The sequence below is a fragment of the Oxyura jamaicensis genome, chromosome Z (genome assembly GCF_011077185.1).
Source record: "Oxyura jamaicensis isolate SHBP4307 breed ruddy duck chromosome Z, BPBGC_Ojam_1.0, whole genome shotgun sequence".
Lineage (NCBI taxonomy): Eukaryota > Metazoa > Chordata > Aves > Anseriformes > Anatidae > Oxyura > Oxyura jamaicensis.
Window position 1 is genome coordinate 3,263,837 of NC_048926.1, and position 22,275 is coordinate 3,286,111.

A 22,275-nucleotide genomic window follows, 5' to 3' on the forward strand; every position below is an offset into this window, starting at 1 on the left:
AGACATGAAGGTTAGAAAAGAAGAAAGTCATGGTTATTTAAAATGGGAAAATTACAGAGCAAATAGCATCTCATTTCTGGACATTCAGCACTGAGGGGCATGAAAAGAGTCCTCTCCCAGCACTTGTGGTGTTAAGATACAGGATATGATCCTGGAAAAATGTAGATTTGAAAGCTGTAACTGTCCTGAATGGACATCGAGCAGTGAGTTGTGTGCACTGCCCAGTGCCATGGGAAAACGCGTGGTTTGATGTGATTCAGATGTCATGTTCCCTCTTGTAAAGAACTGTGGATTCCTGGGCTGGTTTTCCCTTTGACTTCTGACCTCTGAGGGATGAAAATTATTTAGATTTCAGCAAAGGAAGGGAAAGAAGTACAGGGAGAAGAGATTCTGGGGGGAGGTGTAAGAAAGGAGATGTTTTATGGATGTGAAACCTGCCTGTCATTCCTGGAAAGCTCAAATGCAACCTTTTCTCATAGCAAAAGGAGTAGTGTAGTCAGGAGTATCACTTGTCACTAATCAAGAGCATAAATCAAAATAAACCGCACTACACCCTTACATTTTAGCTGGATATCATACTGAGGAAGATGACGGGGAGGACAGTTTCCATTGGTGTTAATGAAACTGGCAGGCGAATGTGTCTTTGTTCACGGGGAGCTCCGTGGTTTGGCGTGGGAGTTAATAGGCAGGAGCAGCACTTGGAGCCTGGGGCGTGGGTGAGACTGATGCCTCCTGTGGGAGAGCAGGCAGGCTGCTCTCCAAATCCTCCTGGCACAACCAGACTCCGGGCCCCGCTGAGCGGAGGAGCTGGGTTTAGAGAACATCCACAGGAGCTGAGGGAGCTCGTGTTCCTTGTACTAGAGGCTGGTGCTGGGGGAAAGGACAGTGTGAAGCCCGTGTGTGGGAAGAGGTCAGCCAGAGCTGCGGGGAGCTGCCTCTGCTAATCTGCCTTGGTGTCTGAAGCAGGAGGAGGAGAGGCTGCGGGGCAAATGAAGAGCATGAACATTCCTGGAAGAGGGGAAAAAAATTTTAGTCTGCAGACTGGATACCATCTCAGAAACTCTGGAAGCATGTGAATTTGAAGGACTTGTGAGAGTTTGTGATTTACAGGACAACCCTGTGCTTTTCTAAGCTGTAGGGTAATGGAACGACTCTGTTGCAAATGCATTGCTGCCTCGTGGATTCTTTTCAGATGCAGAAATGGTTTATTTTTTATGCAGTCCTTTCCTCTTTACCTCTCTCCCTCATCCTTTTTCTTCTCTCTTTTTAGTTCATGGTTTGGTTAAACAGGCAATGATCAAAGGGAGTCTCTGGGACTCAGAAAATTTCATCTCTTTTGTAAAATGACAACTCTGTCTACTGTGCCACGGGCTGAGGCCAGCTTTGCCATGCTGTTTGACATCTGAGCTGCAGCTCTCTAACTTCGCAGCACAGCCAGAAGTGCACAGGAAAGATAAAAGTGCATGTTAATCTAGATTTTTACCATTCTTAGCTGTCCTGAAGCACACACAGGGTACTATAACCCAGTGTTGGGCTGAAAGACAGCACGAGGCTGATACACCACTGCTCTCCCCTTGAAGCAGGGCGCGAGAGGTGGGAGTGGTGTGCAAAGTGCTGAGTGTTGCATGGGGTTGTATTCCTGCCTCTCACAATTCCATCGTGTAAAACGTGAGCAGTCAGGGTCCCAGTCTTGTCTCAATGAACCAAAGTAAAGAATGGATACCATCAAACACAGTCAGAAAAAGGAGTACTGAAGGGGGATGAAAAATTGTACAGTTGCTTTTGTATCTGGACCAGATGGGGGACCCCTTCACCCTGTAAAATGCTGTGTGTGACCAGGCTGAATTCATATGAAGTCAGTTTGGCTTTGGAAATGTATCTGGAGTACATCCACACAGGGCTTTGGTGAAGCTCTACCATATGAACTCTTAAACCAATTCCAGCAGGAGCAGCTTTCAAAATACGCAAGTTGTTCAGCCCCCGGCTCCACTAAGCCAAGCATGTAGGAGATGTAAAAGTGCAATGGATTTCATCTGCTCTTTAGTAAGGGCTGAATGTCCAGGTGAACAGTTGAATCGAAAGGAGAGCCCAAGGCTTTTGGTGAGAAACCAGAGGAAGGTCTATGTTGCGTGACCTTTATCTCTGTTCTTGGGGCCAAGGAAATCTTTTTCCAGATTTGCCACTATTTATGAAACAGTACAAAATTCCTTCTACAGAACTCATAAAAATGTATTTGTTTCCTACAAAAATATGCAAACACACTTCCAAATAGTCACATTCTTTAAAGATTGTTGGGTTACTGTATTTCTTGACAGTACTAAGTTTACTTCCTTGTTAAGAGTTTTTGATGTACTGCTCTTGCCATCTTCTCAGCATTGGCTTCTTCCTCTTAGTCTCAAGTTTTCTGTCCCTCGCTGGATCACAGTGGTTGGTTTGGGTTTTGGCAAAGTTGAGGTGGTGAAAACCTCAGTGAGGGGTGAAGGAAACACTTCAAAGCAGTTTTTGACAGGTTAGAACTGTTCCCAGTTGGTAGCAGATTGCTTTGGGAGGCTCTTGGGATTTTTCCAGTCACATACTATAGTCCCTTTCTCCCTCCTGTGGGTTTCTCTCTTCCCAGCTTTATCAACTTGACTTCTGGATATACTTAAAATGGCAAAATTCAGAAACTTTAGATGCTCTGGCTTTAGGAGGCCCTCATGGAGATACCTGGAGATGTTGTTTTCCGGGCACGTTCTCTTCATGTAGTTTCCCTGGGTGGCATGAGAACTTCTCCAGAACAGCTCAAAGTTTGGATCCCCCCAGATTTTGCTGTTAACTGTAAACATGAACAACTGATAAAAATAGCAAGGTTTTCCTATGTAAGCGCTTTATATTGGGAACTGAACAGAAATTCAGGTCAAATAGGATTTTTGATGTTATTTTCAAATGACACAACATCAAAATTTTACATTTCAGATGATGGTTTGAATAAAACTCTTATGGGAATCTTGTACTTTTCTTTCTTATTGAAAATTCAGAGGATAGGTTGTATTACAAGGTTGTGAATTTGAGAATTTAAAGGATCCATAAAAATAACATGATCTGGCTTCTGTTGTAATACCCATTCCCCCAGGTCATCAACTCTTGTTTCTCCATTATGCCCATAACGGCTGTATGGGTATGTGCCATTCTTAGGTGTCGGGTTTTAATACAGACTTAAAGTTATGGGATGAAAGTGATACAGAGCTTGGTTTATACCCTAAATCATTCTTGTCATTTCAGTACAGTCTCACAGAATTTGTTGGACAGCCTGGGCTTTCTCTGGCCCCTAACATGGGTTGCTACCCTTTGTGTTTTATTTCTCCTTAACTCCAGTCTCATGGTAGAGGAGTTCAACTAGAAAAGCACATATTTATGTCAGATTTTAATAAAGAATAGCATTGTCATATCTGATGTGTCTGAGTATCCAAATCCTTTTGTTCTCAAAGCCATTTCATTTTTTTTGAGAAAAAAATCCCAGCTCCCTCTCCCCTACAAATACACCAAGAAAATAAATCATGAAGAAAAGCTCAGTTTCACTGAGGTATGCAAGAATCTCCACAGGCAAGATGAAACCACCAGCACTTTGCTAAGAATTTGAAGAACTGCTTTTAAAATTCTGAGCACATTCAGACACCCAAAGAATGGGAGCAATATACCTCAAGTAATCAGTGATTTTCCCCTGACTTTCAGTGGCAGCCACCATGCCTACGAGAGAGATGAACTCTTCTGAAATCATAGCCAATTAAAGCCTAAGCAAGTGAGAATTGTGTTGGATGCTGTTTGAAAACCTGTCCACTTAGTTTAAATCAGTTAAAGGGAAACTGAGTGCTCCCTCTTAAACAACTCAAAATTAGCATTTGAGTCTATGTAGGGATGTACAAACTGGACATAGATGGCTGTTCTAAAATTAGCAATGACATCTGTATTTTCATAGAATAGTAGAATCACAGAATCATAGAATTTGGGTTGGAAGGGACCTTAAAGATCATCGAATTCCACCCCCCTGCCATGGGCAGGGACAGCTCTTGACAGAGCAGGTTGGCCAAGGCCCCATCCAGCCTGGCCTTGGGCACTGCCAGGGATGGGGCATCCCCAGCTTCTCTGGGCAGCCTGTTCTAGTGCCTCAACACCCTCTGAGTAAAGGATTTCTTCCTCAGATCTAATCTAAATATACCCTTTTTTAGTTTAAAACCATTACTCCTTCTCCTATCACTACACCCTGACAAAGAGTCCTTCCCCAGCTTTCCTTTAGCCCCATTTAGGTACTGGCAGGCTGCTACAAGGTCTCCCTAGAGGCTTCTTTTTTCCAGGCTGAACAATCCCAATTCCCTCAGCCTGTCTTCATCGGAGAGGTTCCAGCCCCTTGATGATCCTTGTGGCCTCCTCTGGACCCATTCTAATACTTCTGTGTCCTTCTTGTGCTGGGCCCCATTTTTCCTATGAAGTAATAACATGCTCTTGGGACAACTGTTACAGTCTCACATTAGGTAGAGATCACAAATGACAGCCTAAAGCACGTTTCTGTTGAAGTGTAAGACAAGTGTTCTAGTATAACGGTTATTGATAATCTTTGTCTTTGTTCTTCTTCAGGTATTTTGAGTTTTATGAAGGGCCTTTGGAATACAACTCCACCAAATGCCTGGAATTACGACAGGACATCATTGAGGTGAAGGTTTTGTCTATGTAAGTATGAATAAATGTTTGCTAAAAAGGTTACTTTTAGGCAGGATGGAAATGATAACTTATGATGAAATTATGAAAGTAGTAAGGTGCAAGAGATTCTTTCAGTAGGGTTCTCATCAGGGATTCCTGAGGTGAGTAGTGACATTTGAATTTGATCTGAGATCTATGTGAAAAAAATTGAGGCTTTTAAATACATTGAGACATTTTGCTCAGGCCCAGTATTCCCAGTTTGTAATTAAATGCAGTGTTTGCAATATTATGTGTAATGTTATATTCCAGGCACTCTGCTGAAGATAAGAACAGACTGACTCATGACAAGTGTCTGTCTAGCCTCATGCTCTGTTGTTGATGATAGACCGTAGTGAAGGCTAAGAAATGAGGCAAAATGGTTAGCCCTACCTGATAACAAATTCTGGCATGGGGCCTCTCTGAGCAGTAGGTGGTGTCTAGACTCCAGTAGTCAGAGTGGACAATAAATTTCACTGTTAATTTGTTTAGATCTTTTTTTTTGAGCCCATTTGTACTTTTGAGCCCACTGCTTTAATTTTCTGCATCACTGAGTTTCAGTAATAACACTCAGTAAAAAATGCATTTCTGAGAAATCATAAAATATCTGTATTTTGTCTTCTCTGGTGCTATATGTACATCAGGAAACTAAGGAGTTGACAGAGATGTAGCCATAAAGCTAGAGAGACAGAGTCAGGCAAAAAAAGATCGCCTGACTGGAAAGCAAAGAAGGACAACAGAAGTTGTCCGTCTGCATTTTTGGCATCACATTGTATTTAGGTGCTCATGTTATGTGTAGTCCCTTGCTATATCTACAACCAGTGGTGTAGCTATCTTACGTAGGATCCATAAGGTTTGTTAAGGTGTGTGAAGTGCACTGACAGTCTCAGCTGAAAGTGTAGCTGTATAAGAGCACAGCTTTAAGCGATCAAGGCCACAGCAAATAGAAGTTATTGCTCCAGGTCAGCCTGAATTTCGAGCATGACTCCGTTGCTGACTTTGTGCACCGAAAAATGTAGGTTATGTCCTTGTCTTTGGTATTTGGTACTGGATGAAGGATACACAAGTAGCAACTTTGCACTGCCTGCTGACTTGCAGTGCTTAAAAATAAATAGAAGGGGTGAGAATGTGACACTTCTGCCAATGTTCTGCTGAAGATGGTGAGTTTTGAATTGCTCTTCTGCATACTTATCATATGGTAGGTACAAAGAATTACTCATTTCTCTTCATCTTTTTCCAATGGTACGTAGAAGGCAGTAGACTCCTGCTCAGCTGGATAGTTAGCCTTACTTCTGTGATAGATGCCATTTGACGTTAAGCTCTTTTACTATGCTGGATTCTTCTGATGTACTTCCTTCTGATGTGCTACATTTCCTAAGTCAGCCCTTACGGTAATGGAAGATTTCCAAGTTAATATGCTCTGGTGGGCTACAGAAAGTACAATATGACCTAATTCCTTCCTCTAACTTCCACAGCCTGGGAAATCCTAAGTTCTACTCACTTTATATGTATATTTCTCTTAAAAGTCTTTGTTTTATTAGAACATTCAAAGCCCTCAAAGTTGAAGAGAACTCATTAATACCTACCAGTCATGAATAATTCTCAGACTTCAAAATTTCCCAGATATATTATAACATTGCTGCCTAGCTCTAGGTGTTTGTGAGGCCTTTGTCATATCCATTGTCCAAACGTAGAAAAGTGTCTATGAACTGTGAGGCAGAAGTGTTGGGAACTGATACCACCTAAAATGTGTCACCATTTGTTAGCCTAGTGGAAAAAGGAGCATCACCACTTGATGTAGCTGAAAGTATATTTTATTAACAGAGAGGGAGGGAGAGCTCCTTACATAAAGAGCTTTTCTTGTTCTCTTCTCTTCACCACATACTTATCCCTGTGCATGTGCAACTGCAGTTTATAAAATGAATTTACCAACAGTGCTGTTCTGTAGGATCTCATGCATTAACATAACCTCACCAAAATATATGGAAAGCCTCTAGTAATGGTAGTTGGTGAAATTATGTAAGTATCCTCTCTCTCAGTACCTCTTCTGCATGGCCCTTTTTGCCAAATGGAACTTTAAAACCCAAAGCCACTGGTGGTGGCAGACACTCATTAGCTTCCCAGCAGCCTTCTGACAGCCTTCAGTATGGTGTGTGCTTCTTGCTCAGTGTTTCATCTGTTATCCTGAAGAAGTGGAACGTGCCTCTCAGGGAAGAAAAATTGGTCCCAAGCATCTGAGGAGCTGTATATACATGGCTTAGAGTTGCTATCTCTGAGTAAGAAAAAAGCAAACGAACAAATAACTAAGTTTCACACTAGATAAACTGACCAGCTTGTCCTATCAAACACCTGTTTCATGCTACCCTGGCTACAGCAGTTGAAGGAGGTGAATGCCATGTAATAAAGAACTTTGCTTTTCTTTCTTTTTATCTTTTAGGGTGAAACAAACTGAATTGTTTGATAGGTGGAAGAGCCTACAGATGTGCAAATGGGAGATGAATGTCACAGAAGCTAATCTATTCAAGTAAGAATGGTCCACATTAATGGGAATGAGTAAGATTTGCTTTAGTTTGAGTTTAGCTTCCTGTTAGCTGTTCCAAACCTTCAATACGGATAGCAAGAGTAAGCCCTGTAACTGTTGGAGTACCATCCTTTTGAATAAACACTGACTTTTTTTCTACTTAAAAAAGGCTAGCAGGGAACGTGAAAGAGAGCTCTTGTGGCATATGGGATGGTCTTCCCAACAAAAGCAGGGAATTCAGTATGGAAAAGAGATTTCCAGGTTTGATTTGGGCAGAAATGAGGCTGGAGCAAAGAGGTAAAATCTGTATATAATGCATCAACTGAACTCTCTGATGATGTAAAATAGTGCCATCAATGGTGATGCTGCACATTTGGCCTACAAAATACTCAAACTGGATTTTTTCTGTGGTGTATTAGGTACTGCCAGACCTTGTTTGTCAGTTCCTTTTTTTAATGGCTTCTCAGCCCTTACTGACTGACTATCTTTAGATGTTTGTTCTGGTATTCAGAGACTTCTGCAGTTTGTTTCTGTAGTACCTTCATGTGAACTCATCTTTGCTGAAGGTCCTTCGTGGTCCTTTCAAGATACAGCTTGTGAAACTGGTCTTGTGAAGGCAATAGTAGAATGAAGCCAAAACAATACTAGAATGTTGTGAGTTAACATATTCAGGGGCCATAGTTGAGTAGGTCTATGGAAAACGCATTATTTCAAAGTGGAATATAGACTGGTTAATTCTAAACAAGATTTCTCCCCACAGATTTCTCCCAAATTCTCTTAATGATTACAGGAAAAAGCTGGCACGAGTTAATGAGAGAATGTGAGAATGCATGTGCTGAGTTAGTCACTAACGTCTTTAAAAATAACTAATTGTTAGCCCCAGATTCACAGCATTTTTTTCCAATATGAACTTCCACACATATGTTTTTAATGTATTTTTCTGTAAAATATTTGACGGCCAATTATTGAAGCCCATTTTGGAAAAAAAAAGAGCTAAATGGGATTAGAGCCTTCTATTGTAAAGACTCCTTGGAGTGAGAGAACTGGGTCCTAATGATTGTACCCAGAGTGCAAGGAGCATACAGAAGTACACAGGCCAGCTGAGAGTTGGGAGTGATGAGAAATGACCATCTAGAGACCATTTGGAGGAACGTCACTCTCAGGCCAGCAACACCTGCACTGTAAGCAAAGATCACACTTATTTTTGTATCTGTAGAGTAAGGAAAACAATTTCCTGGATGGTTGTCCTCCATCAGATGTCAGACATCTACGTTAAGGAATATGAGTCAGGAAAACTATTTGGACAATAGATTAAAGAACAGCTCTTCCAATTCATTGGAACTAATGAAGAAGGTATTCTTATCTCAAATACCACAATTCAGTCCCACTGCTTTTCATTATTTAATGATTTAGATACTTGAAATTACACACTGGCTCACTCAGTCTCAGTTGCTGCCTTGATCATCATACTATGTCATTCTGTTTCAGTCAGGTATGTAATAGTAACTGGGCATCACTGAAATGCTTGCAGAGTTCTGTATTTGCTTTCTGATTCTTGTAATAAAACCCCTACAGAAGAGTGGCTTATTTTTCCAACTCCTAGTGAGGCCACATACCCCAGATATGAGGTACTTAATCTAGCAATTTGGCTTTCACAGAATCACAGAGTCGTAGGGGTTGGAAGGGACCTCAAGAGATCACAGAGTCACAGAACTGTAGGGGTTGGAAGGGACCTCGAAAGATCATCGGGTCCAACCCCCCTGCCAAAGCAGGTTCCTCAGAGCAGGCTGCCCAGGTAGGCCTTGAATATCTCCAGAGAAGGAGACTCCACAGCCTCCCTGGGCAGCCTGTCCCAGTGCTCCGTCACCCTCACCATGAAGAAGTTCTTTCACGTGTCGGTGCGGAACTTCCTGTGCTCCATTTTATGGCCATTGCCCCATGTCCTGTCCCCACGAACCACTGAAAAGAGGTTGGCCAAATCCCTCTGTCTCCCACACTTTTACCCCAGGGACAAAGAAATTTGTCCCATTTGGCCATTTGTCTGAGATTCTGGAGTTGTAGCCATGGCCAGACTGCCCAGCACCCATTTGTCAGGGCTGTACCATCTCCCTGATGTGCATATGTGAGGTCTAAAGCAAAACTAAGACTTTTTAAAGTTTTCATGTAATCGAAATGTGCCATGCTCCACAGTAGTCTTGTAAGTGTGGTAGTGACTTTAGTTAGGTATTGCAGTGTCCCTTCCCCACCAAGCTTCCACATCCCCAGATGAAGTCTTCAACCCCAGTGTTCTCTGCTCAGTGATGAGTGAATAATTTACAAAAAATGGAAGACCTCTAAAGCGGAGAGGGACTAATTCATGAGGATGGTTTCCACAGGATGTGGAAGGAAGCTCAGATTTGGGCTATAGAGCAGAGCATAGTTTTCACATGGTTTTCCTGCAGCCTAGAAGAGGGACAGGTACAGGGATCTAATTTCTTCTGTTTATTTATTTACCTTTTTACCATAAATTTGTCAGTCAAAGAAAATTTCACTGAAGCTGACACTTTGTAAAGGAAAACCCAGCAAACCACCACTTTGCCCCACCTATTGCTAAAATAAAGTTGTTTTTTTTTTTCTTTTTTTTCTGAAAAATGCCATTTTAGGAGTAATAGTAATTGCAAATCCTAAAGCATGCTGTCAGCTCATAGATTTTTTGATCTCTTTTTCATTTGCAGGTCTACTTTGTCGAGGTGTTGCAATGCCCCTGCCTTTCTGTTCACCACCCAGAAGAATACTCCCTTGGGAACTAAACTGAAATACGAAGTGGATACTAGTGGAATCTTCCATATCAACCAAGAAATCTTCAAAATGTTTCCAAAGGTGCCTCATGCCTCTATCCGTTGGCAGATTTAACTTCACTTTACTTACAGCATTAGATTGTATCTTATAGCCAAGCATTTAGCAATTAGCAGTTTGACATTTCTGCAGACATCATTGCTTTTGCATTTAATATGTTTAGTTTTGATACAATATTTCAACTGGTTATCCTATTTTCTAATGGTCATCTAGTCTAGTATGCACTATACATACATTTTTCTGCAGAATGTTGGCGACCTATCTGCAAAGTGGCTAATGAAGTTACTTATTAAAGCTGAATAAAAAAGGCAGTTAGTGAACAGAACTTTTAAAAGTACAATATTCACATAAAATAAATCCAACATTTGGGGTAGATCTGCTTTTTCAGGGCATGATTATTTTATAATTCATATTCACAGTGACTGACTGTTTTTATCCTTATTCCTACTTGCAGCTTATCTGTGAACAGGCTGCAGAATTCTCAAATATATCCATCATAAAGATTATTCAAAACCTTTTCAGCAGATAATCCTTGACCTGAGGGCCAAAGTGCAAATGTTGTAACTGGTGGGTAAATCCCACTGCACTTTGTGACTGATGTGCAGAAATGGTCTTATGTGACTACTGACTTATCATGAGGCACATGTCGTGAATTTAAAATGCTGTATTTGGAGGGGATAACTGCAATTTGTCCCTTTCAGTAAGGGGGGAAAATACTCAGTTTGAGTACATGGGATTCTGCCATTAATGTTGACCTGGAGGGTCTAACAACTATTAATCCATTTGCTCTCTAATCACGACTAAAAGGTAGGGTAGTGCTGTTGTCTAAATGTGCACATGGGAAACTAGGGCAGAGCAGGGGAAGGACTCAGATCCAGCAAAGTGCTTTGGCATCTGGAGATGTCAAGAATGGGTACATCTACATCCAGGAGTACAGTACTCAAATCCCTGCCTAATTACGCAGATGGATGCATGAAAGACTAAAGATTCCTGATTTCTTTGGCTGGGAGTGTCCTGTAGCTGCTATTTTATCTATCCAAGACTGCCTGGAGGATGCTCTGCCGGGTCTATCACGTGCCAAAGTGCCTTTGGGGTTCACTGGGCAGCAGCTATGGAGCCAAAGACATACTCTGCCTAGGAGCAGGGCTGCTGCATGGCAAGTGTAGGAGATGCAAGGCTGAAAGCAAGGGAGCAAGAACATAAGGACCAAAGTCTTGTGCTGAGAATGAGGACCTGTCTTCTGATCCCCTTTCAGAACTTCCGAGGCATTTCATGTTAAGAAATCACTGGATAAAGCACAGACAATTCTGTTATGCTTCTCTGTTAGACAGGTGCTGCTTTTGTCAAACAGGCAGAATTGCATGCGTGCCCTTTGCCTCATGATTTATGAATGCTATGGGAAGATCCGGGAAATAATCACCTAGAAATGTCACGCCGTTACCGCGTCTCTCTGTAGTTTGCGGTATGAAGTTATTGATAAAATATATATGTACAAAAAAGAGCGCTCTCAGGCTTACATAAGCACATCTCTACATATTCATAAGGTGTAGTGCAGCTCAGTGCAGCATCATGGCCCTCTCACCCCAACGGCCCAGTTCTGCTCTCCGAGATGTGATTTTCACTCTTTCTGGCTTCTGCAGCAGCTGCGTATGTGCATAAAATGACACAATTTTGCCTAAAGATTACAGAAAGATGAGTCACATCCAAGTCCTTAAAGATGCCTCACCAAAGGCTCTAGGCACTGCTGGTGGTACGAGTGCTGTTTATAATAATCATTAATGCTATCAGTACAGGCAGTAGTGGCAAGCACTAAAATTTGGCCTAGGTTCTGATAAATAGCTCTAATGTGCCATCTGATTTAGAGGGACCTCCTGGGCTTTACTGGCTGCTCTGGGACTACGTTCAGACTTCTCCAAAGCAGGACATCAGCGCCTGGGCAGCCAGCAGTATGCAGGCAGCTAGGAAGGCGATGCCTTGGGTGCGCTGATTTTATACTCGTGCCCCCGTGTGGAAGTAAGAAGGGAAAGCAGGTTTCTAGATGACTTCTTCCATTATTAAGTCTGGACCAAAAAAGAGGTTATTACGTTTTTCTTTTTGAGTTAGCTGTTTACAACATCTCTAATTGCACAGAAAACAATCCTGTCTGCTTATGTACACCATGGGAATACCATGGGCCAGAAACAGTGTCAACTTCCTACAATTAGTGCATCTGCAGCAAGATGCAGCTACGCCCCAAAAATATAAAAAATAAAAGACTTCTTCCCTCCATGGTTCGAGAGAATAACTTTCCTTGCATGATTTTGCAGGATATGCCATACCACCGCTCCCAGTTTAAGAAATGTGCAGTGGTTGGGAATGGAGGAATTCTGAAGAACAGCAGATGTGGCCGAGAGATTGACAGTGCAGACTTCGTGTTTCGGTAAGCACCACAGCACCATTTTTTTTTTTCGTTTGTTTTGCCTGTTTTCTATTTTAATAACAAATAAAACATTGCTAAGATATTCTCTCCCACATACAAACCTGGGATTTACAAACTGGTCAAGTCTGCTTCTTGAACAAAGTGGTGATATTTCAAATAAAACACTTCACTATATAATATTTATTGAAAACTTAGGCTTTGGGGGATTATTTCTCCCTCAGCTCATGTAGTTAATCATTGATTTATTGACAAAGCTTAATGTCCTCATTCAGCCTGTCCTGTTACTCAAGTTGTGGATTTATCCTTCTGTGGACATTAGCCCTGGCATAGTGTCCTGTGAATGTAGCCACAGTTTTCTGCAACAGTTCTGGACATCTTCTGCATAAGAAATGGCTTGGCAAGACCTTAACAGCTCCACGTTGCACAGCTCACATGCCTCAGAGGTGTGTTTGTGAAGTGGTGCAGTCTCTTTGGATGCAGAACTCAAGTGCTGCATAATGCGAGTTTTGCTGATCAGTAGTGCAGATTCCAGATTGCGCAGAGACACCCGAGTGACTTTGAAGCTTCGGTCTCTACACCTCACTCCCCACCATATCTGGAGTTACCCTGGTGTTGTATGGTCAGGGTTGTCTCGTTACTTGCATCCCTGGATAACGGAATTTAGCAGTATTTTCATTGTCCTTAATATGACGGAAAGATTTTTTTATTTTTCATGTGCATGTCTAATCCCTCTCTGAATCCTATTAAGTTCTTTGCTTGGGTCATGGCATATGACAGCTAGCTCACAGATTCATGACCTGTTTTGTAGGAAAGAAAATCTTTTTATTTCTCTTGGCCTATTTTCTGACCTTAGGTATATTTTTGTGAGCTTAAAATAACTGCTCATAAATCAACTTCTCTGATTTCATACCATAAAAATTAGTCAAAATTTTGCCTCGTTGTATCCTTAATTTGGCATCAAATGAAAAATAATTTTTTACAGGTCCTTCCTTCAGTATTCATTTCATACCCTTTTTCTCTGCCTTCTGTTCCTCCTTTATATTAAACTATTGTCCTAATTCTATTCCATGAAACAGTCTAGGCTTCGCATAATCTGCCTCAGTTTAAAAGCCTGCTTTCCATTGTATACCTTAAATAAGTGCGGTAGATTCCTTTTTACTGTGTTTGATCACTGCTATTAGTATGATTGAAATGAAAGACACATGTTACACTTGGAGATGACACAAACTATTGAGTGGAAGTGGAAATCTGGGCAGCAAATGTCATCGTTTATGTTTAAAGGACTTTCAGTGGAGGTTCCTTCTTACCACTGGTACTCTTGGACAGTACCACACCTGCTAAAAAAAAAACATCATATCAATACAGGACATAGAAATCGGATTTTTTGGTATCAGGAATTTGTTAGAGACTTAAGTAGAACTGAAATACAAATGAGTACATCAGTACTCGTGCAACAAAGAGACTGCTTCACCATTTCCAAAACATATGGGACCAGCGTTATGCTCAAAGCTGTGTTAGTGTTCATGAGCTTAAAGTCTACTGTCATCAATTTTAAAGTAGAGCTTGTGTTTAAAGACAGGTGTCCTTAATCCACTTAACAGATCCACTTTCCAGTGTGACACCAGTTCACCAAACTGTTGGGAATCGCCGTCTTGGTCAGCAACAAAATGATTTAAAATAGCAAATACTGCCTATGGAGCACTGCTAACATTCAACAATACCTTCAGGACACCTTTGTATTGTCAGGAAGCTTGTGGTCATCAGCATGCAATTAATTTTTTTTTTTAAATGAAATTAATTCAGATAGCAATTAATTATACTACATTAGAACGTATAAAATACACGGACACCAATTGCATTTACTAGTTGTTATTGTCTATCTCCATCTACTGGCCAGAGTGGAGATCTGTGATGAAATGTTGGATGCATGCTGGAATGTGACTATTTTCTTTGCAGAGAAGGATTTTTGGAGTTATAGAGTACAGTTTATGCAGATTATATAGTTTTTATAAGGAGTTACCACCTTCAACAAATTTAGCCTTTCTTAATCCTGATGTGAGCTGTCTGTTGAAAAGTATTAAAGCAAAATATTTGAAAAGCTTACTCAAATGTAATCTTAATGAAACGGTGCCCAGTGCTAGGTAGAACTGAGAATGCTAGAGGACTTCAGAAGGATGTTGCATGACCTAACAGAGAAAAGTGCTGGAGATAACAATGCCCATGAGGAGGACAAGGTGGTTTAAAAAAAAATGTCTGACCTGATAAAGGAGGACTCTCTGGGAGGTAGATGTGAACCTCCTGAGTCTGAGAAGGACTTTGAAGGATTTTTGTGCATTCCTCTGCTCTACTATCCTTGCTCTCTGCCTGTGACAGAGAAATTATATATTGAGAGCTTATAACTGCTCTGTAGCACTGTGAGAACACTGAGAAATGCTTACCCTAGATGCCTTCTTGGTTTTCTACTACTCAGCCCTGACCTTCAAAAGTAGTATGGAGGTGTTTGGGAATTAGGCACAGCAGTAGTTTTGAGATGTGAGGATCTAAACAATGATGACTTTTATTGTGGATCATAGATCACTTAAAAAAATTTGAAAATAGCAGATAGCTAACATTAGCTTGAACTGAGTGTAAGACCAGCTTTAAGAACACTTATGTTGCCTCTGACAACACATGCTGCGTGTTTTTTTTTTTTTTTTTTTTGAGTTTCCTATGGAAGTGAAGCTCGTGTGCAAGTGTGTTTTTCAGTAATTTCAGCATCTCTTGAGGTATGCCCTAAATTTTGTAAGGTGGCGAATTTAGGTCAAGGCCAGGGTGAGGTCAAGTTTTGCAAATGTTTGCTCCTAATAGCTTTGACATCCACTGTCAAGTCTGTACAGTCAGAGCTGCTGCTCTTACACTGCTCTGGGAGATACTTACAAAGGGAAGAGGAGGGGAAGCAGGTTGTTATGGATTAACTACAGACTGGACTGATTTCTCTCTTGCGGAGCATATCCCCTAAATTCCCTTGGGTATAAAACAAAACATGTTAAATGATGTTAGAAGTATAGCTTGTGTATTAATTCCGGAATACAATTGAGCTGTTGCTGAGGAAGTTCTTGATTTTAGAGGGTGATTGTCCTTGGAGCTTCATCCCAATTCTGGCTCTAAAATACTAAAGTAAATAGCTGAATTGCTACTAAGGGAGCAAAACTGAGTGAACATTGGCTACATCTGCCAAAAGAGGACAGCTCTCACAGACTTTGGGGAGAACAGAGGTCTTTATGCAGCCCCTAAGAACTTGTTACTTTAATGCACAGTCTGGGCATCAGTGTGTTTTGATACAATTTTAAGTTATCAAAGTGTTTCTAGATTTGTTGACTGGAAGAAACGCTTAAATCAATTCTACTTTCTAGTGCTGAAAAGGTGTAAGGAATTGTTTAACCTTCTTACTATTTTTTTTTTCCTTTATAGATGCAATTTGCCTCCTATATCTGAGAAATACTACACAGACGTTGGGGTAAAGACGGACGTCGTGACGGTCAATCCCAGTATAATTACAGAGAGGTCATTTTGCGTCTTTGTGTTTTCGTCTCATATTGCTTTTCCAAATCTACCTTTCATTAAATTCTAACCGTTAAAGAGAATTTTTATCCCAATATTACTTAGAACTGACACTAGGAATCATACATTCCATAGTGAAGTGAAATTATTTGGAATCAGTAACAACTTAAAGAAATGTGTTAAACATTTAAACCAATGTGTTAAACATTTAAACCTTCACATTGATAAAAGAAAGTGGGAAGCCAATGAACTAAACCCATAATAGCAGAGCCGTCCTTCCCCTAGAATTCCTGTGTGGTGCTGGTAAGCCCCAGGAAAATGTCTCAGACTCATCAGGTTGGAATTGACTTGATCCCACCCTAAATGCTTAAATAAACATAGGTCATCATATGTTTTTACAAAAATGCCAGTTAAACTTTGGAGCCAGAATTGACCAGGTGATTTCAATTTTAAATCTGTTAATACCTTCACACCACCTTGCTGACAGGTTTGGGACTATGGGGCTAATTCCTGTTGACCTTTCTTGGTGGGGGAATGTGTTTCATCTTTTCATCATTTGCTTGCACTGCAGTTTTCTTTTAAATGATACATTTAAGAGAAATTCTAATTTAGAAATGTTTTTCCACTGCTTTGGTATTTGCCAGTTTTTTGTACTGTCCTGCATTATACAGTTGATCAAGCCTTGGAAACATTACATACTTCTCATAATAAGAGCAGAAATGAGACATAATCAGAAATGTCTACAAACTTCATCCACTGTAATAAGCGTAAGGTCAAAAAGAGGGAGAATGTTTTTTGTTGTTGTTGTTATTGTTTTGTGCTTTTTTTTTTTTTTATCCCCTGCAATTTTGCCTTACATTTCATACTGATGTTTTAGCTACAGATCCAAATATATTCCCCTTGTTAATTGAAACATTATTTCAATTATCTGTCTCAGAAATTTTTCAGTAAAAGCCCACTGTGGGTTTCTTATCTGCTGGTCCAAACTGAGACTGTACTGGTTTGACTGTTGCTTGCGTCCTTTTCCTTGTAGATTTCATAAACTGGAGAAATGGAGGAAACCTTTCTATGATGTGCTTCAGGTCTACGAAAACGCCTCTGTGCTGCTGCCGGCTTTCTACAACACCCGCAACACGGATGTCTCAATCCGGGTCAAATACGTCCTAGATGATTTTGAATCTCAGCAAGCTGTTTACTATTTTCATCCCCAGTATCTCATCAATGTCTCACGCTACTGGCTTGGCCAAGGGGTGCGGGCCAAGCGAATTAGCACGGGACTGATCCTGGTGACTGCTGCCCTGGAGCTCTGTGAAGAGGTCCACCTCTTTGGCTTTTGGGCCTTCCCCATGAACCCCTCAGGGATTTTTATAACTCACCACTACTATGACAATGTGAAACCTCGCCCTGGTTTTCATGCTATGCCTTCAGAAATCTTCAACTTCCTTCACATGCATAGCAAGGGGATCCTGCGGGTTCATACAGGGACCTGTAGCTGCTGTTGACAAAGACGCTGCTTCGTCTGATGCAACAGTGCAACCTGTGTACGGTGTAGGAGGTTTTATTGCACCCTGAGATTATGCAATAATTGTTTGATATAAATTTCCTCAAGGCATTGCATCCCATAGGATCTAGGATACCAGCATCCTTCCTGCTAGCAGAGTTGGGTCCGTAACAGTGTGGGTGAAGCAGAACTCCTCTGCCCCAGGGTATGCGCTACCCTGGAAAGCAAGTTGGATAAGAAGCACATTTCCAATAGGTTTAGAGATATAACAGAGCACATAAATGTAGTTACCATTTCACTATGAAAAAAAGCACCAAACTTTTAAGGAGAATTGGTGGTGGAGAATTTTAGCATACTGTATGACTTTACATAGGTTTCTGAGTCAAGTACCGTGGGGCATTGCCAGATTTTATTGAAAGCACTGTTCTCTGGCATTTGGGTTTTTGAAAATATTCTTTAGCATTATAGTTTTAAGGGCAATTGTATAACTTGAGGTCTTTGTTCTGTAATGTCACAAAATATTGGTGAAAAATAGCAGATAGATTTGATAGGAACAAACAAGGTCACTTTATGAAATTATTCAGCTGGGATAGAAGAGAATGTTAAGCTCCCATTCTCTGCAACAGGTAACCATGTTGATCATGATGTCTAATTGTTTTAGAGCTTCTTTCTTCTTCTTTCCTGTGTCTTACATTTCTGGTCTTCTCTGCTGATAACGTTTTCTTTCTCATGGTTCCTAATGCTTTCCTTCTTGCTAACGTATGTGTGCACTTCCTCCTACAGTGGCCATCTCAGCTTCAATTTGAAGTCTTTACTGAAGAAATATGATTCTTCACACTTCTGCAACCTTTTCTTGGGCTAAATAACAAGGAGATTATGCTGGTTAGATGTTCTGGGTTGATTTTTGGTTGAAATATCACAGCATTGGATAGAAAAAGCATTTCCTCTTCAAATTTGTTAAAGACTTGGTGAGAGTATCTGATGTTGATCTGCTGTTGTGCAGGTTGAGTTAAATATTTTCAGGTATCTGTGATAAGTACTTGCAGGAAATGAAGTTAAAAGGCAGAGAAGATACTTCGTGGCTTGGAGTATGATGCTTATTTTAAAATTATGCATTTCAAGACCTTAGATCTTTGGCATAGACCTATGCCAAATAAATATGGCATTTATTTGTGTTGAGAATGTTACTAGGATGATTAAAGGGCTGGTGTATTCTTTAAAAGGTTACCAACGTAACTCAGTTATGTCAAGCTTGATTTTCCACCTGATACAGTTAAACAGACAAAATCCTGACTCAGAAGAGATGCCACATGCTGCCAGAGTTTATTTTGGCTGCTGAAGCATGGTGTAGTAGGCTGCTGGCATATGCCCTTTGATACCGGAATAACTACGTACACAGGATTGTGAGGTTTGCTGTATCAGCTGAGCTGGCATAGTTAAAATGAGCAGAGTTTCCTCGTGTAAGTTGTTCTTCTGAAGCACTTGGGCTGTTGTCCAGTGCCTTGTCATGTCATATTTAGGTTACAAGGATTTGGGGTTTAAAGTGCTCATCCTCTGTGAGGGATACTTTGCTGTTTTGGGAGGGTGTTTGAGTCCAAATAGGACTTGGATTTTGATTTTGTAATGCATGAATGCACAAAGCTTCTTTTAAAAGCCTCTGTGCTATGCTGAGAGCTGTGAAAGTTGCTCACACTATAGATAAAGTGATCTAAAAGGAAGTGAAGCACAATGGTCACTGTTTCAAAAGTCCCTGCTGACCAGCAGTGGCTGGGATGGTATGCAAGAGTCTGTATTTCTTTTACACTAGACTCCAGAGGTCTGATTACTTTAAAAGCAAGCCATGTTTTTGTAAAAGAGTCAGGGCTCACTTGGGAAATACCAGCCAGGAGAAGGTGAAGGGCCTGTGCTTAAGCTTTATGTATTTGTGTTGTGCTTTTGGTCTTGTGTCGCGTGTTGGTGAGCACCACCTCGTATCAGCTAGCTGTGAGGTGTGCAGTACACTGAGGATGCACTTGTAGATGAAATGGTTTCCTTGATTTAATATGCAAAAGAGATCTTTGTCTTTGGTGTGTTTTGTAAATTAATGTGAAAAGGGCTTTGATAATGAAGTGCTGTAACAGAAGTGCTATGTAGAGAGCAATGTGACCTGTAGGTTGGCCATTTTGCTGTTTATTAAGCTTTATGATAACAGGAAAGATGCTGAAGCTGGTACGTAGATCCCTTACTTCTTACTCTTCCTGGGTAAGGGTCTGGTAGTGTCTTCAGTATTGCTTTGCTGCTGCTGCTTTGCTAAGGATAAGTTCTTTGGTAAGGGTTTTTCGTCACTATGTTGATTGAAGCGAACAAAAGCAACTGGAAGGAGTCTGATCTGTTGAAAGAGATAGTTCAAAAAGAAGGGAAGACACTTGAGGCATTGGTATGTTGGAAAATAGCAGTGCAAATCCCTGATTAGTTGCAAAAATCCTTTTGGACTTTTTGGATAGGGAAAAGGATAAGCAAAACTGTAATTATGGCTATCCTGTAATTACAGGGACACAGACAATTCCTTTCTTTGTTTGCTTCATATACATGAGCAATGTAAATTCACCTAGGCGATACTGTAAAAAGTGCAGTTTTACTCTGTTTAGATTTTGATGGGTTACAAGTCTATAAGTACTATATTTTTTTAATGACGTTAAAAATGTCTGTGCAAGATACTTGCACATGTGCACCAAAGGCCCAATCGTGCAACATTTATCTGAAAAGAGCTCCCGTTCAAGTGGATGGGTATTTTATTTGTGTAGGGACTGCAGAAACAGGCCCAGACATGCCTGTGATGGTGTACATAGGTGTATAGTTAGATGTAGGGAGCGATTAGCAAGCCAGAAAGATACTTAAAGAAATACATATAAAATATGAAGTGCATGTTGTGGCGTGTTTACTTTCTGATTCGCTTTTCAGGTGTTGCTCAAAAACTGGTTGAAAAACGACGGCATTTTTGTCAGAAATGCTGTATGCGGAAGCTTTCAGGTTTTTCTTGGCCTCCTTGCCTCGCAGTGGGCACTGCAAGCTCAGATCTCAGCTGTCCTGTGTGCAGGAGCGGGGGCTGAGGATGGAAGTAGTGCCCGGGAGGTTTCAGCTGTGCAGAGGTCGCTCCCTGTGCAACGTCACCATGGGGTTGCTGAGCCAGCATTGAACAGCCTGAGCTTCTGCCCGTCCTGCTGAAACGGACGACGAGAAGGGCTGTTGCAGAAAGAAGGACCGTCCTTATTTTCTGCCATTAGTAGTTTTTTGTTTGTTTGTTTGTTTGTTTTTGATGTCAGTAATTTATCTGAGTTTGAGGCTATTTTGTTTCCTTCCTCCCATATGGTCAAAGCTCCAAATGTTCAATCTCAACCCTTTTTTTCCAAAGATCCTGTTCAAAAGCCTGTGCTCTTAGTCATATGGTCTGAGTTTTTGGGTAGATCTGTGTGGAGACAGGAGCTGGACTTGACGATCCTTAAGGGAATCAATCCCCCAGTGCAAAAATCTGATCTGTCCAAGAAGAAACGCTGTCAGCTCTCTAGTATCTCATCCTGAGCTCAGGCTGTAATCCTGGCTCTGGTGAGAATATGAGATCTGAGTCAGGGAGAGAGAAAATTACAAGATTATGGTTTAATCAACGACTCCGGGTAGTATTTATGAGAATCTCTTAAGAAGCTCCTGAGATCTTCATACACTGGCAATGCAAATTCAGTCAGGAAAACATAGCTAGGCCCGCTTCTCCTTGACTGTCAGGTCGGCAGAGGAGGCTTATGAACCCGCCAGTGCTTTCATCAGAGGGAAGGAAGTATTTAGTCAAAGTAGTTCAGCTGCTTGCTTTTGATTTATGGACTCCAGCTTTGCTGTTGGACAGAACAGATTAAATAGTCAGAGGTCCATTATAATATTTTAGCGTATTTCCTGTGATTGCAATGGAGTCCTCAAAGCTAGTTCAGGAATTGCAAAGGGGGAGCAATGCCATGGTGGCTTCTTCTGCTGGGACTTCTGGGAAGAGGGCCTCCACGGCGAGTAGGTCTGTGATCACCTGGAAAAGCCACATAAAGGGAATCAGGGAGATGGCAAGCACAGCTCTGGTCCGAGCCTTTAGTGCTGTGGAGTAACACCACAGAGGTGACACACGGAGCTTCACAGCTCGCGATGGCGAGGAGCAGCAACCCCAGTCCCCAGCAAAAGCTATCCCTGTGCGGGCATGACTGGGGAGAAGTTAAAGGTGGTGTTCACTCCAGATGGCTGGATGTGGTGGATGGAGGGGAGCAGCTCTAGGAGCAGTTCGATCCATGGGGTTTGGTGAATCAGTGGAAGGCCTGAGGCACCCATAGTGACACAGCGTCGTGGGCAGGCTGCCCCTGCTCGGCTTGACGTGGCAGGAGGGGGCAAGCTCTGGTTGGCGTGTGAGGGAAGCCAGGGTGGATAAAACACCGAGATGTGAAATGAGAGGGAATCTGTCCTTTTAGATTGAGGCCTAGTGGCTTGTCAGCAAGGCTGTAGTTTTACAGGCTTGAGTGTAGTGAAAATGGAGAGCTTGGAAACGATCCTTTCCCCTGTGTAGTTTGTATCTGAGTGTGCAGAGAACTTTGGAGCTTTTACACATACATTGAGAAGGAAATACTGTCAATATTCAGCAATCCCTAGGGGCCAAATTCCCTGGGAAATTCTGGAATGAGATGAAGTTTCAGGAATAAAGGAGGCAGTATTTATTCTTAGGGTTTTTCCCAAAATCCAGTGAAA

General features: G+C 41.4%; 1 protein-coding gene across 4 annotated transcripts in view; it reads left to right on the forward strand.

Moving 5' to 3' along the window:
* Positions 1–21,710, forward strand: part of ST8SIA5 (ST8 alpha-N-acetyl-neuraminide alpha-2,8-sialyltransferase 5) — a 75,302-nt gene extending 53,592 nt beyond the window's left edge. For all 4 annotated transcript variants that reach the window (XM_035310684.1, XM_035310687.1, XM_035310685.1 and 1 more), the window contains 6 exons: positions 4,612–4,704; positions 7,148–7,234; positions 9,946–10,090; positions 12,373–12,485; positions 15,936–16,028; positions 17,059–21,710. In XM_035310684.1, coding sequence (XP_035166575.1) covers positions 4,612–4,704; positions 7,148–7,234; positions 9,946–10,090; positions 12,373–12,485; positions 15,936–16,028; positions 17,059–17,527 — 1,000 coding nt within the window. In that variant the 3' untranslated portion in view covers positions 17,528–21,710. The remainder of the gene's footprint in view (positions 1–4,611; positions 4,705–7,147; positions 7,235–9,945; positions 10,091–12,372; positions 12,486–15,935; positions 16,029–17,058) is intronic.
* Positions 21,711–22,275: the final 565 nt, after the last annotated feature.